Source organism: Anguilla rostrata, chromosome 5, assembly GCF_018555375.3.
Source record: "Anguilla rostrata isolate EN2019 chromosome 5, ASM1855537v3, whole genome shotgun sequence".
Lineage (NCBI taxonomy): Eukaryota > Metazoa > Chordata > Actinopteri > Anguilliformes > Anguillidae > Anguilla > Anguilla rostrata.
This window is the reverse complement of record NC_057937.1, coordinates 33,854,545-33,873,494: the sequence shown is the minus strand read 5'-3', so window position 1 is coordinate 33,873,494 and position 18,950 is coordinate 33,854,545. Positions and strand designations below refer to the sequence as shown.

The 18,950-nt window shown below is 41.5% G+C and overlaps 1 protein-coding gene across 3 annotated transcripts in view; it reads left to right on the top strand.

Annotated features, from left to right (window-relative positions):
* Positions 1-18,950, top strand: part of dus2 (dihydrouridine synthase 2) — a 32,311-nt gene that overhangs the window by 2,996 nt on the left and 10,365 nt on the right. For all 3 annotated transcript variants that reach the window (XM_064335844.1, XM_064335845.1, XM_064335846.1), the window contains 7 exons: positions 1,776-1,821; positions 3,523-3,614; positions 6,286-6,329; positions 6,907-6,967; positions 9,865-9,912; positions 13,929-13,994; positions 17,462-17,532. In XM_064335844.1, the coding sequence (XP_064191914.1) occupies positions 1,776-1,821; positions 3,523-3,614; positions 6,286-6,329; positions 6,907-6,967; positions 9,865-9,912; positions 13,929-13,994; positions 17,462-17,532 (428 nt within the window). The remainder of the gene's footprint in view (positions 1-1,775; positions 1,822-3,522; positions 3,615-6,285; positions 6,330-6,906; positions 6,968-9,864; positions 9,913-13,928; positions 13,995-17,461; positions 17,533-18,950) is intronic.

The following is an 18,950-nucleotide window of genomic DNA, read 5'->3' as shown; positions in this document are numbered from 1 at the left end:
CTTAACCATGAACTCCATTATCGCACTGATTAGCCATGCAACCTGATTGGACCCCTGTGGCTCAGACTCGCCCTTCAGAATTTCAGACTACGCAGCTCTATTATTTTTCTGTCTCAACCGTTTGAGACATTTTTCAGCTAAAGCTACATTAAAAAAAATTACAGCTCTGTTGATTTAGTGACACATCATTTCACTTGAGTCTCCAGCTCAGCTGCTTAATGTCTGTTGCAACATTTTAATGTTAACTTGTGAAAACACAGTATTGCAAATATATTGAATATTTAATCATGTAGATCTTAATCTTATAAATTCCCGTCCTCTACTACACTGAGATTTTGGGAATCTCTAAAGAAATGTTAAAGTAATTAAAATTACTGTCATATCAATCAGGTATAATTACAATACTTTGTTGCAAAAATCATGGATACCGGCCTAATTATTTAATTAACATTATTTCATATGTTTCAAGTAATATTTTTTTGACTCCATCGATCTATTAAATTGACTGCTTTTTTGTTGTCATCATTTTCATTACAGGATGACAGCTGCTAGCTTAAAGCTTGAAGAGCAATTTGAAATCCCGCTTTCATACTTTGGTGGGCTCGCAGTTTTCCGTGAAAAATAGACACGGCAACAAATGTTTGCTTCCTTGGCTGAACCACTGACGAACGGAATGACCCAATCGTCTCTACCATTATTATGCGTGTCAGAATGACTAGTTAATGTGCACTTTGTGTGAATCTCTGATTATTTCTTTTGATTAAGTCCCCAGAGAAGTGACTATGATGGCTGATTCATGTCTGTGTGTTCACGACAACTAACCTAATTGTTTCTCTGGGCACAGAGAGATTGCAATTTGTGGAGTAATTTTCTTTCTGAAAGGGGTGCATCTCAACAGAAATATAGCTGACGATGATGAATGGACCAATTTGAAATCATTACAAGAACATGTTTATTATTATGGCAGTCATTTATTGCGGCAGATGCACACATTTCTGGGTGCATCTCTCCTGACCCCTGTGGACACATTGCTTGTTTTACTTCTTGGGGGAAAAAGAATTATGGAAGCTGGTATGTTTGGTACTCCCACATTAGTTCAGATAATCTTTGTGACTTTTGCCATTTCCCAAGCTTACAGTACACCACAGCGTATATGGGGCCAAGGCTGGAAGGATGTGTGCTGGCAGCGAATACGTCAAAGCCTTTTTGTCTGCCTCTGAACGAAGGCTACTTAAGGCTCGGGTCGCCCGAGTGACATTTTGTGCGTTTCCTTTGTCTCAGCATAGAAGGCATTAGGCCTTGGTAATGGATTTCTAAGAAGCATGTGCGCACTGAGCTGTGATTCTCATTGCCTGCGTGGCTTCTGCCGTATCCCTGAAAGCCGAAAGCTTCTGAAAAATCGAAAGGTTTCTTTTAAACCGACTGCCCACCGCCTGAGCATTTAGTTTGCAGTCCCACGGTGAATGCGAAGATCTCTCCTGTTAAACCGCTCCTGATTTAAACAGTTCTGCTACAATTGCGCAAGCTGTTCAGAGCGCACAAAGAATGTCAATTTGTTATTGACTTGACGAAGTAAGCAGTTAAGGGCTGTCTCTGATTTGTTTTGACAGAGTTTGACGATGCATGGATAGGCAATTCTGCACAGTTCCATTTGGGAAGGAACTGAAATTGAAGACTTGTGTTCACAAGAATGCTGCAACGGTTCCTTTTCCTGGAAAAACAAATATCTTGTCAAAGTCCATATGATTTATTTGTTTTTTGTTTCCTCTCTTCAGGAGCTGATTGACATCAAAATGGTGCAGTGCACAAGGGTTCTGAATGGTAAATGAGAACTAACCATACCTCATATACACTAAATGACCAAAAGTATCTGGACACCACTTGGTCTGGGGCTGTTTTTTAACGTTTGGGCTAGGCCCCTTAGTTTCAGTGAAGGCAAATCTTAATGCCACAGCATACAATTGCATTCTAGATAATTGTGTGCTTCCACAAGAGTCTAGGGAAGGCCCTCTCCTGTTTCAACATGACAATGTCCCCAGGCATGCAGCGAGGTCGATAAGGAAATGGTTTTGTCAAGAACAGTGTAGAAGAACTTGACTGGCCTGCACAGAGCTCTGACCTCAACCCCATGCAACACTTTTGGGAAAGCCAACTGCGAGCCAAGCCTAATCGCCCAATCAGTGCCCAGCCTCACTAATGCTTTTCTGGCTGAATGGAAACAAATCCCTGCAGTAATGCTCCAACATCTAGTATAAAGCCCTCCCAGAAAAGTGGAGATTGTTATTACAACAAAGGGTGGGGTGGACTAACTCTAGCAAGTATGGAAGCTTTTTTTGCCATAATTAAAATGCATAGAATATATTAACTTTGCCTTTTAGTCATTAATGATCCTATGCAAGATGAAACGGTATGGTATGTAGGACATCCTTGATTTTCAGTTTTCTCAGTTACTACCTAATGACTCCATTTGATTTTCCTTTTCATTGGTCAGGCACATATTGCTTTTCAGTGTTCTCATTTACATATTTATTTGCATATCTTTTTAATGCATTAAATTAATTTTTTTCATGCATATGCTTGCTGGCCAATCCAGGCAGCGTTGGAATGTGGCCAGCCGGTCAGGTTGTGCATCCAGCCAAGGCCCTAGTGCGTAGCTGGCTTTCAGTCTACCCACTGAAAGATAACTTTAGTCAGCAGGGTGTCCCCATTCTCCTTACTCGGGCATCTGTGGTCCGCCTGTGTCGTCTGTGACTCCACCTATGCTTGTCCCTGCCATCCTGAACTGATGGAGGATCTTGCATTGATCGGGCGAGACTACGGTTGCAATTGTGTGGAGAATCAATTCATTGGAGGAAACCAGAAAGCTGTAGACCTCTGTCTATTCTGTGTCGCACACACGCTCAATTTAAAGAAGAAACTAAATCTTTCAATTTGCATGTATGATTAAGGTCTAAATTAAAAGTTTTCAGTCATTAATCTGCATAGTTATGTGACCTTGGTACAAAAAATCTTCCATAAAAGCCAGGTAATGTTACAAATAATCGTAGTTACCATTCATTACCTACAACAACAGGATGAAAGTCTAAAAAAAAAACCAGTGAATTGTGGAGAAAATGAAAGAAGCATGCAGAATGGGGGGGGGGGGGGTTAACAAACACATTGTAGATGATACTCATAGCCTTAATGCCTCAGGTTTATTCACAGTTCCTTCTTGAAGTAGCACTTGGTGAAATAACCCATCCTAATCAGATGTTCACAAAGTCTAACTTTAAGAGGGTTTAATTATAGGCTGAATGATTTCGATTATTTTCAAGTCTTTGTTAGCATTGTCAATTATACAAGGGTCTGTTGATATCTTGAAAGTTCCGCGGGCTTGTCTTTCTTCCTATAATCACAGGAAGTGCCATTAAGGCTCTTCCTTTGCTGAATCCAGCTTAATAAGACGGTGTGAAAGTTCGAAGAAAATGCCCACTAAATCCATGAATCTTGTGCTGAATACATGCTTTTACTTTATCTCTTCAGACGTTCTGGAGACCGTCGACTTTGTGGCTCCGGATGATAGAGTGGTGTTTCGGACCTGCCAGAGAGAGAAGGATCACGTCGTCTTCCAGATGGTAAAGCTAGTCCGTGACCTCCTAGTTTCTATGGCCCATCGCTTCTGTTCAACTCTGGGTGAATGAATAGGTGGCCCGCCGACAGAACACAATAATACGGACCGATCCAGCTAGATAAATGAAATGTAAAAAGCGCGTTGTTGTTGACAAACACCTTCGCTTTCTCTACTTACTTTCCCCACATTGGAATGTTTCAAATTCCTTGTGCTCTTTGTCATAAACACTGCACTCGTATTTCTGGGCCTGTGCTGTAAAGCAGAGGTATCAGTTATATTTGCAGGGGACCATGTATAGTTGCATGTTGATGTGGGTAAATATTAACTTACAAAAAATATATTTGTCATAAGCTGTGGTGTTTGCAATAGTCAGTATTATTCTTAGTCATTGCTGTTGTTTACTTGTAGATAGGGATGTCATAAAAAAAAAAAAACGCTTTGGGTTTCTAAAGCAAGAGTGACTAAAGCAAGGTGGTTATGTGCCAGCAAGGTCTCTAAATAGTATGATTTCCTCGTTGTCTTGGCAACTCTGGCCGGTTGAAAAATGTTTGCAGCTCTGATGGGAAATGTTAGAGATCTAGTGACGAGTCACGCCCCAGCTTTGCAGATAGGGAAAATAACAGGACAGTGAACAACGAGTCCTGCTTGCAAGCTTCACTCTAGTGAGACAGTCTGACTGGAACCCTTTCTTATTAACGATTTTCGCTGACTGGAGCGGTTGAAGCTGTCATCCGCTGGAGTTGTACGTGTAGAAAATGCTCTCAGAATTCACTGGCTCCGCACCATTTTAAATGACCACCCAAGCTGGCATGACAACATGGCATGACAGTGAGCAGTAGTAGGACTGTATTATTTATGTAATTCAAAAATGCATATTTTTACTTAAAATTTACGTTTTGATGGAAACGGCATCTCCACATTCTCAGTCACCATCCCTTCCATTGTCAGCCTTTATTAGGCACGTATGCTTTTTGTCATTTTCTTTGGTAAAAATAGTTGGGGACCTCCACCTTTGAAAAGGATATTTAAGTTTATTTAGAGCCGTGATGGGGCTAGCCGAGCGTGTGCTGTGGGTATACACTGTTCGAGATGCATGAAGTGGGAGAAGAGTGACTCTGAATTTGGCTCCACTCCTCACTCACCGTCAGCTCCACTTTGTTCACACACTGTTTTCCATCACTAATATTTGTGTGTTTCGTATTCTTGTTGGTTTCAGGGGCAATTCTTATTGATTAAGACTGTGTAGCCTAATGTTTCTGGGTAACTGGGAGGCTCATCCTGTTCAGGCAGCATTCCAGAGCCTGGATGGGCCCCACGGTCTGGAATCGTGTCTGGAGCCTTCCAGAGTCTACTGTGGCTGGTTACCTAGCAGGGTGACACATAATTTGTTTTTGCATTGGCTGGAGGGAGGGTTTACCTGGCTGGGATGACTGGGTCTAATTGCTAGGGCCAGCAGTTTCTATTCATCTTTTCTCGCATGTGCTTCAACTTCCACCAACAAGGGGGCCATAGCCTTTTTGTCAAAAGTCGCTTGTCAGCATTAACGTCACTCTTCATCTATGCTTACTTTGTGGTAACTATATTACATTACATTTATTTGGTGGACATTTTTTTCCAAAGCGACGTACAGTAAGTGCGTACCGAAGGTCAGTGTAGTTGTGCCAACAACCTCAGGTATACACTTATTGTACGTTGCTTTGGATAAAAGCATCTGCCAAATAAATGTAATGTAATGTCAAGCCACTTGTAAAATATTTATCCCGATTGCACCACTCCAGTCATCAGTGCTGATGTTGCAGTTACCACCGTGACGTTACTGTTGACAAGCAACATTTGGGCGTTTGATTCATTTTATGCACTTCTTCTGAAAACTAGTTTTTATCAATGCTATTTAACTAATCATGTGCAAGTTACCTTGTTTAACTGCTCTCATTGAATTTCTCACTGCTTGAAACAAAAACAGACATTCCCGGAGTATCATTTCAAAAGGCTCCTGCATGTCCGCAGTCCTAAATAATTGGAATTAATAAATGTAATTAGTGAATGAATGCACAGATGAAATTAAAGGTTCCAACTGTGCACAGGCACACAAAGTGCCTATGGTAAAACGGAGCAGAATAAGCTTCGGTTTGAACTGGACACTTGAAACGCGTGAATAAGGAAGTCGCTGTGGGAAGCTTATCTTATCACAGCCGGCTCGTGGAGGGGTTGGATGCCGCGTTACGAAACGCGGTCGTCCCGCCGACTGGGTGCCTCCGTCCCTGGGTGATCGTTACGATCGGTTTCGCGTCATTAGTCCTCTAAATCAGCAGCCGTGCTGTCTGTTAATACAGCTTGGTATAATGCGTAAGGAGTTGGTCTTGTGACCTAAAGGTCACAGGTTCGATTCCCGGGTAGGACACTGCCGTTGTACCCTTGTGCAAGGAACTTAACCAGCAGCAGACTTCAGTAGACATTTCAGCTGTATAAATGGATGCTGTATAAATTCTATGAAAAAAAAGTTGGGTAAGTTGCTCTGGATAATGATATATTGTTATAAGCCATTCTTATCACATTCGCTGTTCCTGCTAACGTTCTGTTCCTTTTGCCTGTGCTGGCTTCAGCGAGGCGGTTGAATTTAGCCTTAGCGCCCGCCTCGGTTTCCATTCATTTGCGTTTGTGTGGTTGTCTTACAGGGCACCGCAGACCCCCAAAGAGCGCTGACCGTCGCCCGGCTTGTGTGAGTCCGCATCGCTTCCTCTCGTTCCTAGTCTCCCCGTCACCTCTCTCAGCCCCCCTGCTGCTCTCTCTACCTCTTTCTAGCACTCTCCCCTTCCCTCGTCTTGTGCTCTCTTTCCTTTGCCTTCTGTAAAAGTGTCTGTACCACTTATCTGCTTTGTTTCATGGTGAAAACCCAGTCAAACACAACTGACTGGACAGGGCGAAAGCACAAGATTATTTTTTTTTTTTCAGATTTTTAACCTGATTTTTTCTGATTTTTAATCATGAAATTGGCCAGGACTGATGATCTTAAGGGGATGGTTTGATTAGCCTATGTAGCCTATCGTCAAAAGCATTTGATGATACATAATTTGAGATGGCCAAATTGGGATTATTAATGACAGGCATTGAGCTTTCAATCCCGGCTCTTACTCCGCTTCTCCTTCACGTTGTGTACTTTATCGAACGCCAGTGAACGGCTTGAAGCGAGGCTGCTCCATCGCCGCTAAGGCCCTGGATTTATTCTTTGTCACCGAGACCGATTCATCTCCTGCGTCTAACCCTCTTATCCTTTTTTTTCTCGCTGTTGTGATCAGCGAGAATGATGTAGCTGCCATTGATGTGAACATGGGCTGTCCAAAAGAGTACTCCACTAAGGTAAGGTTCTGTTCTGCCGCATTCCGACATTTTGTCCAAGGGCCAAGGTCTGGCCACGTTAGATGCATTTGAGGAGTACAATTAACGCTTCAGAAATGAACTGAACAGTGTTTTTCACTTGTGCGGTGTGTTTGCAAATGATAGATCTGCCAAAAAAGGAGCTAAGAAATCAAGGCCAGATTTTGTGGGAATTGTAGCCTGAATTTAAGAAAAATAGCCAGTCCAGATTTTTGGGTTCATTGACATATATATTAGGGGTCAAGCAAATAAAAAAGAAAAAAAAAATTTCTTGCATTAATTTCCTTTCAATTAAATGTACTGGGGAGTCTTTTGAAAGTGTATTTTTGCATTATGTATGTCTTAAATTGGAGAATTGTTACGCGTTAAAATGGCCTGGCCAGTGTTCACTTACTTTTCCAATTTCAACATGAAATGGATAACAACAAAAGTAAGCATAAACTTGCAAATGCACTTAATATGGGACTACTTAATTCCGAGAGAAACCACAGAGCATGTATTGATCGTTTTACATTACAAAGTACATAAATCATTTTACATAACATTCATTATTTTTTCCATGCACATCTAATCATTATCTTGAAAATGACTGCAGTGTTCTTGTTCTTTTTGATGTAGGGAATGTAAATATCTCATACTGTCATTCTGGGGTCATTCCTGCATTTATTTTGTTTTTTTTTTCATAACAAACACAAACTGAATAATGTCTTCACACCAACCCGTGTGCTCATGTGCATGCAGTGACTGTGTTGAATCTTAACAGTACTCCAGAGTGTAAAAGCAGTGCAAAATTTCACCGTTCCCAAATTGGAAACACCTTAGGTGTTTAATACCCTGGCCATTTGCAAACTGAACACAAAAAAAAAAACAAAAAAAAAACGGTGTGTGACGGCAGGTACAGTAGCACAGCTGACTCATCCAGGGCCCGTTCAAAGCATGGTAACCATGGCAACCGGGAAAAAAAAAAAGAGCACCTACCAATAAACCTTCATCAAGGGTTCTTTTCTGCTACACTCCAGCTATGTAGCGAATGGTGAACGGTAGGCGGAGACGCCGTGCACTCCTGAAGTGCAGTATTGTTGCTGCTAGCCTGAGCGAATGGAGTTCAGAAATGTGTTAGGCTTTTAAAATGTCAAATTGCTTTGGCGACAATTCGACATTACACTGTATTCAACGAATGATGCCTGAATTGATACAATTGATTTTTTTCACATATCCAACATAACCTCTAATCCCAGCAGGGTTAATATGGGGATATGCAGTTCAATTTCTCAATTATCACTGTAAGCTATATTTTACAGATGCAAAGAATTGATTCCATGCTTCAAATTCCTAATGTCAGGTTCTTGATCCATGCATTACCACTACCATTTAGGAAGCAAACAGTCTGTCCCATAACGACTAATATGTGACTAAATTGACTTTACTGCTGTGACACTGCAGTCAATTGCCTGTCGTCCTGCGTGACTGAAGGCCACAGTAGACAATGGCATGGTCTGAGTTCGATACCAGACTTTGGAGCCTGTCCTTGAGCTAGAACAGTGCCTTAACGGGATGACCCACCTAGCAGCTCTGATTAAAAAAAATAAAACAAAGAAATGCGCTTCCTTTTTACTTAGTCGGTGATTAACTTCAACCACTCACTGGAACAATTGTTTTTCCATTGGCTTATTTGTGTTGCCAACAGGAATTACAATTGGCAGCAGCTTAAACAAATTCTCCCGTCTGGAGATTGCTTAGCTGTGTTTAATGAAGCCCTTTCTGTAAAGATGCCGAGTGCTGTGAGAAGTAGTTCGGACACACTCATCCACTGCGGTGCGAGGGAAAGTTTTCTCGCCCGCAGTTGCCCATTTATCCTTTTCAATTTGCTCCAGCTCCTTCAAATTGGCTTTTGATGTCCTCTTTGGATACGAGGTCCCAGTCAGTCTCGCACTCGAGCGATGCTTTTTGCGCGGCCACCATTGTTGCTTGAGCATATTTTCGGCACTGCAAATAACAAGCCAAGCTTTGGGAAGTGGGATGTTATAGGACACACAATTCCATTTACACGTATTTTGGTGCAAGAATGGCAAACTGAACTGGCTCTTTGCCCGCTCTTTTTCCCACGACTGCCTGCCGGCGTGGGCTATGCATGGCAAATTGTGGTCACTCACTCACTCATGGACGACCTGAGGGGGACGTTTGGTGGTACGCATGCACAGGTGATGCTTCGTTTAGTAGGATGCATGCGCAGGTGCATCTCCCAAAATCACCACTTCGAACGGCACAAGATTTTTAAGCACAGCTTTATCGCCTAACATTACTTTAGCTAACCCTAACATGTTAGCGTTTCGCCTATTTTAGTTAACCTAGTTAGCGCGTACCACCGATACAGATGTATGGACACACGGAGGACAACAAATAACGTTATAGGAGGTGAGGACATGCCATAGCTACCAAGCTATATAGTTAGCAAGGTTTTACTCATGACACTTTATACTGGTGCGCCGTGGGTGTGGACAGTTTTGTGCTTGTTCTACCCTACACTTTGAAACACGACCAAACCGTTGGGACCGTCAGCTGCAGGTAGACCCCAGGAATGGCAGAACATACAGGCTTCCGAGAGTCAAAGTTGCGCGTACCCTGCGGTAAAGTCCTTCGTCCGCGCTTAACGATGAGCCCCCAAGTCCACGGTTAATGATGAAGCCCCAAGTCCACAGTTAATGATGAACCCTCAAGTCCTCATTTAATGATGAGCCCCCAAGTTCACGGTTAATGATGAGCCCTTCTCGGGACGTCTAACGACGAGGGCCCAGAGGCCTGATGAGAAGCCCGCCGGGGAGGCGGGGGTCATGTTCATTATGCGCCGCGTCACCTGTCGTCTCCCGTCTTTCCCGCAGGGAGGAATGGGGGCCGCTCTCCTCTCTACCCCAGACAAGATCGAAGCCGTAAGTGTGCCTCACCCCCACCCCACCCAAACCCCCCCCCTCTCATTCACACCATCATCTCATCACAGCGGGGAGCCGAAAACAGCAACAGCTCTCTTTCTGCTATGCGCGTTCTCAGCGAGGCAGTCGCTCACCCATCCAGTCTCTACGTATTGACCGTGGATGTTGTCTTTGAGATGACTAGTTCGGTGTGTGTGGATGGGTTGTGGTTGCAGTCAATATTATATTCAATATTTGATGAGAGGTAATTACTCTTCTCATTTCTGTGTAGCTGGATGTAATTTTTGCTCGGAGAACCACCGGTCCACAAGATGAATGGTGTGTTAATTTATAACAGGGCAGTCTAGTTGGTGAGAGGTTTGTCAGCTCTAATTTGTCATAACAGAATGTTGCTGTTGTAATTTCCTCCACTACTCCTGGTATTTTACAGTAACAGTAGCAGAGAGAAAATGCATTAATTGTAATGTCCTTCGTATTAGAGGCAATGTGTATTTGTAACTTTTGTACTGACGCTGAGTTGTGAGGTAATTTTGGGTGTAGGTTTGCAACTGGTTGCAGTTTCGGAACTCAGGTGGGCCATTGCCGTTCGTACTCTTGGGAAATGTAGTTGACCATAATTCTGTCCGTGAAATAGCCACAAGCTAAGCTGTGCTGTATTTTTGTTTCTGTATTTTTGGAAATGGGCACATTTTATGCTTGAATATTTCAACCAGTGATTTATGTGATGTCCATCTTTTCGGGCATAGGATTGTTTGTTAAGAAGTGTCAGACAGCATTGCAACATTGTACTTATTTTTATTTTTGCCTGTGCACTACTAAATGCGCGTTTTTTTTTGTTTACCTTTTCCATAGTTTTTTTGGCATAGCAAAGAGAAAGGTTAGTGTCTGCTGCAAAAAAATATCTATGAATAAGAAGTGTCTATATACTTTGTCACGCCTTGGGTGTCTAAATTCAAATTGAAGTTGTCTCAAAATGTCAGAGGAGCATTAATATTAAACCACGAAAAATATAAACACTCCGCCTACACCAGCATAGGTTTATTGTTAGGAAGAACCTGCTTTCTGTCAGACACCACAAAAGAACAGAATAAAAGATATCCATGTTTCTCTACCCATTTAAAGCATTTATGTATTATATATAATCCTGTAAGCCAGCCCCTCTCCACCATGCTCCATTACAGAATCCTGGATAATACTGGATGGGGTTTACACAAGATAAACATTTCTTCATAAGTGCAGTTTCTTAACTGAAACCCGATTGTATTGCTGAATAAATATCCAGCAGTCAAATGCTGAGTAAATGGACACTTTTCACCCATTCAGGTTGAATTGTATTGATATTGATATCCTAGGGGCTCTCAGCACATGAAGATTCACCAACACAAACAAGAGGCCTTCGCACATTATACCAAGTGCTGGTTGATGAACATTGAAATAGTTTTTTTCTTTTTAAGCAATAGCATTTTAAATTACAATGTTACAAATGTAAATCCTGGGTGAATTTCATGAGAAACCTATTGTGTCAATGCTTGGGATAGCATTTTCTCACATTTCTCTCATGAGTGACACGTTTTAGAAGATTTGTTCTGTCGCGTAGGTCTTTTAGAAAAGGTGTTGTTTTGAAAAGCCTTACGGAATAGAACTGCGGTAGATAAGTGCAAATTTTAAGAACCCCCGGTGGAGGTCTGACCAAACGGACTGGATTTTACGAGGAACGACTTTATTTATTCTTTTGTTTTTTTGTCAGAAGAAGCATTTTCTTCTGCCTTTTAGCACAAGAACCCTAGCAACAAGTGAGAGAGAGCCTGGGCTGAAAAGCCCAAACAATGGAGAGAACGGTTATTTCTAGATCCACTTGTGTGGGTCAGACTCAGTGGATGCCGATTCCTACCCGGCTACCGCAAAGCAGCCTAATTCACTTCATTTTTTCTGAATCACACACAAGTAAGTAAGGCGCACGACAGCAAGAGCAGACCCCAAGGACAGGGTTGCTGTTTGGGAAATGACAGTTTGGCTCACACTTTCTTAATCTTAAGAGAGGTTTGTGTTTTTCCCAGGATTTTGTTTACTGAAGGATTCCCTAAGCTGAAGCCATATTAGTTGAAAACAACCTCTCTTTTAATTTCTCCACTCATAAACTTAAATTAGTCCATGTGTGTCGTAGGACGTTAAAAAGGAGTTTTAAAAGGGAGAAATGCAGATCTATTGAGCTGTTTGTAGATTTTCACAATTTTTCAATCCTTTATTTCGGAGTATGTTGGATATCTCACCATTGAAATTAGTGTATGTATGTGATGAATATGATTTGGAAACAAAATAGCTCCGTACTGCAGCAGTTTTATTCACATGTGGTTAAAGTACAGATTCTCAGTTTTTATTTAAGGATATCTTTATACATTATGGTTTCACCATGTAGGAATTGTAGCACTTTTTATACACCCCCCCATATCAGGGCACCATAATGTTTGGGATGTATTAATGTTATGTCAAACAGGGATTTTTTTTCTCATTATGGTCAGAATTCTTTGGTCATCTACTGTAGAGGTCTTTCTTGGCCTGCCAGGCCCTTTGCGATTACTGAGCTTACCAGTGCCCTCTTTCTTCTTAATGATGTTCTAAACAGTTGATTTTGGTAAGGTTTGGCCTATGTCTCTTTTTTTTTTCTTATTTCTCAACTTCATAATATCTTCCTTGACTTTCATTGGCACAACTGTGGTCCTCATATTGATATCTAGTTTTGATTCTAGGCTTTTGATTGCTTTTGGAGCCTATAACAGACTCCAAAAGCAATCAAAAGCCTAGAATCAAAACTAGATATTGAAAGCTGTCTTACAGCTGCACTGAGGAAGCAATTTATCACACCTGACTAATTGGAAACACCTGTGAAGCCATTTGTTCCAAACATTATGGTGCCCTGAAACTGGAGTGGGGGGTGGGGACTGGGGACTGGGGACTTTAATTTCTACATGGTGAAACCAAAATGTATAAAAATAGCCTTTAATAAAAGTTGAACATCTGCACTTCTGCTGCATGTGGATTGTTTGATTAAAAAAATATAAAATGTGTGCCAAGTCAAGAAAAAGTGTCTGTCCCAAAAATTATGGAACTCGCTGTATAATATTAATTATGTTTTATTAAATTATTCCTTTATGTACAGATACACATAAATAATTAAATGCTTAGCTGTCATTATTTAAGTTTATTACAAAAATTAAGTATATATTGGACGGCATTAATGAATGTAGAGAAAGTGTAATTGCTTTCTGAGTCTGGTCATATTTTATTAAAACTGTAGATTATTTACAAAAGCTGCAGTCGAACAAGAACAAGGCTCCCACGTAGAATGAGTGACATCTGCTTGCATAGGACATGATATGAGTGCTTTATGCAACTTTATTTTATCCTGTGTGAAAATCTTTTGTACTTAGTGCAGCAGAAATAAAAGTTTTCACAGTAATTTGTAACTGCTAGTTAATTGGAAGTAGGACCGGTCAAAGCCTTAATTTAAATTTAGCTGGGGAGAGGATATTGAGTTTGTAAATCCAGGAAAGCTTTGTACGCCAGAGGTGGTAAACTGGGTCTCCTTGCCTGAGATTTTCTGCTTCAAGTGACAGTGCCAAGGCTGTTTGCTGTTTAAAACATGCTTGTGATGTCGTCCTTGTTATAGATGAAGCAGGAACACTTCATTTAATTTGCTATTATAAGTAACAGACTATGTTCCCTCATTTATAGAAGCACTGCTTTGTTACCTTGTATTTATTTTTAATCGCTCAACTTATTCATACTTATTTATGGCGCTGTTCCCTGGTGTACCCAGTATTTCTGTTGAACTACTTTACCACTGCTTTAACGTTTACGCTGAACTGGTGGAGGATCATTGTCCAGATTGTATTCTTGGATCTGTTTGATATTAAGCATGTGGTTGCTGTGGCTTCCAATCATTCAAATACTGATTTGCGAACCACACGTTTGAAAAAAATGTTAAACTTGTGATCCCCATGTTTTTTTTCTTCCAGATATTGAACACCCTGGTCAAAGGAGTTTCCAAACCGGTGACGTGTAAAATCCGAATTCTGCCCTCGGTGAGTGTCTGTCAGTCGGTCCTTATGAGGAGTGGAGCCCAGGGGGGGGAAGGGAAATCAGCATCTGTTTATCAGTCTCGCTCTCCTCTGTTCCCTGCTTCGCTCAAAACATCTCCCACGAATTGTGGAAATTTACTGACAATTGGCAGTCAATGAGAACTAGTGAATTCGCTGCGGTCCAGTTGTTATTTTGGGTGTTTTCAAGCCTAGATCTGATGTTAGCGGGTTTGTAACTTTTACAAACAAATTTTCTTGAGGGATTCTTCAGATAATGTGTAGAAATTACAATAACTGGGGGTGATGGGGTTGGGCAAGGACAAAAAGAATAATAATTATGTGAATTATTTAATGTTAACTTCAGTGTTTTCCAAACTGTCTTAAGTTACTAAATACATTTGAAAATGCTATATTACAACCTTTATAATGTAAATCTGCACAGAAGTTCAGGTTACAAAGCAAGACGACACAGCAGCCATTAAAATGCAAGAAAGCCAGCTCAAGATAAAATTTGCTCAGAATTGTCCAGAATTGGAAGTTACTCTTAGCTATTTAGACCAAACTATTTTTCCAGCAGGCCCTTTATGTTTACAACACGCCACGCTAGAGTTTTTCCGACACGATAAAATCGCATTACACATGGCAGGCTCCTGCTAGTGCTGTTATTAAGAGGAGATCATCCAGGAAACTGAAAGAAGGAGCATTAATTGTCTTTAATTGCTTTAAGCTGCCCCCCAATGCACCTGCTGTGTAGTGTCCCACTTAGAAAAATGTAATCCCGTATTTTAAGGCCATTGTAGGAAAATATGGACAGAGAAACGGAGGCCCGCCTTCGGTATGCATTTCATCCTTCCGTGCTTGAAGCGGAACTGCTGCGTTTCAGGAAGTTTTGGTGATTTTTCATACCACAGTGATAGTAGGCTAAATGTGAGACACAGCAGCTGTTATAAATGCAAGACAGCAAGTTCGAGTTGAAATTAATTTGACGTTGCCCGAAATGGAGCTCGCTCGCGGCCGTATTCTTTGATGTCTCGGGATGACGTCCGAGGAGCGCATCAGCCGCCGCTCGTGCCTTTTGTGTGCCTGCTGTCAAATATCACACCAGCCTGCAAAGAAACAAAAACGGAGAGGGAATAATTGTAGTGCCCCCGGGGCGTAATAACATCTTTTTTACAGCAACAAAGACCTGAACTTTCAGAAACCCCCCACTAATCATTTTTGTTTATGTCTGTTTTAGGATCGTAATAGCATGCTTTATGGTTTTATATGGCTGTTGGCTGTACAAATCTAATTTGTAGTTTGGTTCTAGGCGGGCAAAAGCTAATTTAAAAGTGAATACTTTTGTCTTTAAGAATGTATTGCTTTATCGATGTTGCACTGTCAGCTAGCTAATTGGCATGCTTAGCAAGAGGCAGAGACACAACTTTCTCGGCTATTATCCATTCAAATATAAATTAGAGGAGCTTTTTTTTTTGTTACTTAGGAATGGCCTGCTGTAATACTGGTTCAGTTTAATTACTCAAGAGCGTTGGGCAAACAAAAGTTTAGGCCATTTGCCATAAGCATCGCCCTCAAAAAAAGAAAGTGCAAGTCTGTAGACACTGCTGGCAAGCCCGACGTCATTCACAATGGCACTAAACCTCTTGCCATTTTGTGCTTGAGCGATCCGCCAGCCTTGACCTCATCTTTTCTTCAGAAGGATTTTCCCTCCCGTACGGGGTCTAAGCTCGTGGTTTCATTTCCTTTTCTCCTCCTCCTCCTCCTCCTCAAATTGCCCGGTAGCAGATTAGACGGCTCCATCGTCCCGGTGGACTGGGTGAGGGGGTCACTAAAACACAGCTGCGGAGTCCCCTGCCCCTCACTTTGCCTTCGGCCGTAGCCATTGTGTTTCTCCGCCTCTCTCGCCGATGGTTCCTCGCGGCCTCTATCGCCACCATCCTGCCATTTTGTGATACGCTACGGACGTCCTCAACCATGAAGCCCTTGGTCCATAACTAAGCACTTTGAACAGTTTAGTTTATTTTTTTTTAAGGGTGTCTTCAATTCATCAGTTGTTTATATGTAAACACAGTAAATTCAACACATTTATGATACAAAAAATATTTTTATTCTATTTTTTTTCTTCAGAAGTATTCCGTGAACCTCTGAGGAGATAGCTGATCTCTGGACAGTCACTCCCATTTCAGGCAATGAGCTTTGCAACCATGTCGGTGTTGTAGCTGGCCTCCCGGCCACTTTTCGGGCAATTACCTTTCTTAACCAGTTGCTCAATTTAGTAGGGTTGGGTTGTTCCATATATTTGAGTTTTTTTAATTTTATTTTTTTATAATGAACTTAACATTGCTCTTAGTAAGGTTCAAAGCTTTACCAATCTTTTTATAACCTTACAACCTCATCTCAAAATTCTGTGGGCACTTCCTTGGTCTTCGTAACTGCGAGACTGATCTGATCAGCTGTCAGACCTCACAAAGTCAGTGATATTTTCCTGCAGTTGAATATTTATGCTGTTAAACATAGGTGGATTCAAAATCAATATAGGTGTTAGCTTATTTAGTGTGGTTTCTCAAGAAAATGGAATCTGGCTTCTAAATTCTTTATTTCATTTTGACATTCTAGGGGGCTTTTATTAGAGTAGAAAAACTAATATTTTAACTTGACTTTGCAACATATGTATAGATACAATGCCACATATACGTGCAAGCATTATAGAGAGCTTATACTTCTTCACTACGCTGTCTATAAGGTATGTATGTATATTTGACTGTCTTTAATTCCCTCCTTCTGAATGTGTGTGCTTTGGCAAGGTTTTGGATGGGACTTCTACCCCCTGAAAGGCCAGCTGGTCTGCTATGCCTCTGAAACAATGTGACCTAGAATTTCTGAATACATTTGCATAAAAGCATATGCCATTCCATGCTGGTTTTATTTGACTATTTTTTTCTTTGAGCCTTAAGCCCATTAAATTTACATTATTATTTCCCCAATGATAATTATTCATCTTTTCTGTATAATGCAGCAGAAAGATAAGGAATGTCTATTATTTAATGAGACTTTTGGGTGAATATTTATAAATGGCAGCATTCAGTCAAAATCATGTCTTCGGGAAGGAGCCCAAGAGGCCGATTCAGTTATTTGAGTTGCGGTACTTCAGATTTAATCTGCCCTACCCAAAAAGAGAAAAAAAATGTTGCAAATTAACATGGCTGCTCTGAGATTTTTAATGACCTGTGTTTTGCATTGGGATTTGGATGTACCTGACGAAGACCTTTTGAGGTCAAAACGTTGTACTATTAAATCACTTTGGGAGCAGAAAAAACAGCGTGCAGATATACTCCGTCTTCTTACTAACTATTTTTTTATTTTTATCCTGCACCTGTTGGAATGTTTCGGATGTGCGTGCATTCTCCCGGACTGCAGTTGCATTGGGATTGACCCAAGGAAACCATGTGACCGCGCGCCGTGTCTTTCAGCTGGAGAACACCCTCGACCTGGCTCGGAGGATTGAGAGGACGGGCGTGGCTGCCATCGCGGTTCACGGCAGGTAACCCGTCTTTTTTTTTTTTTTTTTTTTTATCATCTCGGTTCGTTGCATGCTACTCGTTGGGTCCCTGTTGCTCCCTGGATTCCAGCAAAATGCATTTGAGCTTTGCCAGGTTCGTTTGGTTCGCGTACCAAGCACACACCAATGCACGCCGATTAACAGACTGCACGGCCGCGTTATCGGGCCCGTTTGAAAGCGACAGCTTTTGACTGGACTTTTGTCCGTGTGTTCATTCAAGGGAAAAAAGGATTTTTTTTTAGGAGAAACCCTGGCTGTCAGAACCTCTTGTTTTCCCTCACAGCCTCGGTATTTCGATGTTGTTTTCGGGTCTGTATTTAGCGTCCGAGGGAAAACTCGTTGCCCGTTCGTCCGCGCGTGATGAGTTTTTGTTACGCTCGTTCTTTTTCGGACGGCCTTGAGGTTTTTTGTTTCTTTTCAAAACACAAAGAAAACAACAATTTCTTTTTCGGTGATTGCTGGAGTGTTCTTTGGGCAGGCACAGAACACTGCAGGGACGTTTCTCGAATTGGAGGCTGAAGACCTGCCGTATGAAGCGCACAGGTCTACTATTAACCTAGAATTGGTTTGATAACACCGTGACTGTCCTGCTGGTAGACGAGAGGGAATGCGATGTGTTGTTGTTATTGACTGAGTTACAAGGGGACATTTTGAGCCTAAAACAAAAGCCATTGAATTTTTTTTTTTTTTTTAAACTTTGTTTAGGGATTGGGGTTTTTGTTTTGACTTATGTCTGGATGCTTGTGGTGTGAAACGAGTTTCCCGGTCACGGTGCTGTGTTTGTGATTGGAAAGTGATGGGCATGCAGGTGACGGTCTTATGTTTGGCAATAAGAAGTGCGGTGCATCCTCGAGACTGCCAGCAGTCAGGCTGAGCCAGTGCTGCATGTCAAGTTGCTAGCTTGCCACGTCTCAGCTGTTGGAACTTTTCTTCTGGGAATGGGATTCCTAGCTGGGTTATACATGTATATTTTTCTTAATGACGCATTATTAAAAGTTTACGTTTAATATACAGACGGGTGACAAATGAATGGAAAACCTGAATAATTGAGTGGAGCAACATAACGAATGCAGGTGCTTCCATACAAGTGCACTGCATGCTATAATTAAGCAAATAACATTCTATCGTGCCCTGTGGCATGTATAACAATACTGAGCAGGCCCAGTTGACCTCGATTTTTGGATCAAGATGTAAGTGACTTTGAAAAGAGGGTTCATTATTGGGGCATAGATGGCAGGTCACAAAGACTGCTCAGCTGGCTAGTGGAACAGTGACTAAAGTGACATCTGCATTTGGATCTATGGGAAAAATGTCAGTAAATAGGGTCAGGCGTTGTGGTTGAAAACGCACATTCAGTGTCTGTGATGGTCGTGCATTAGTGTGATATGTAAGGAAATACA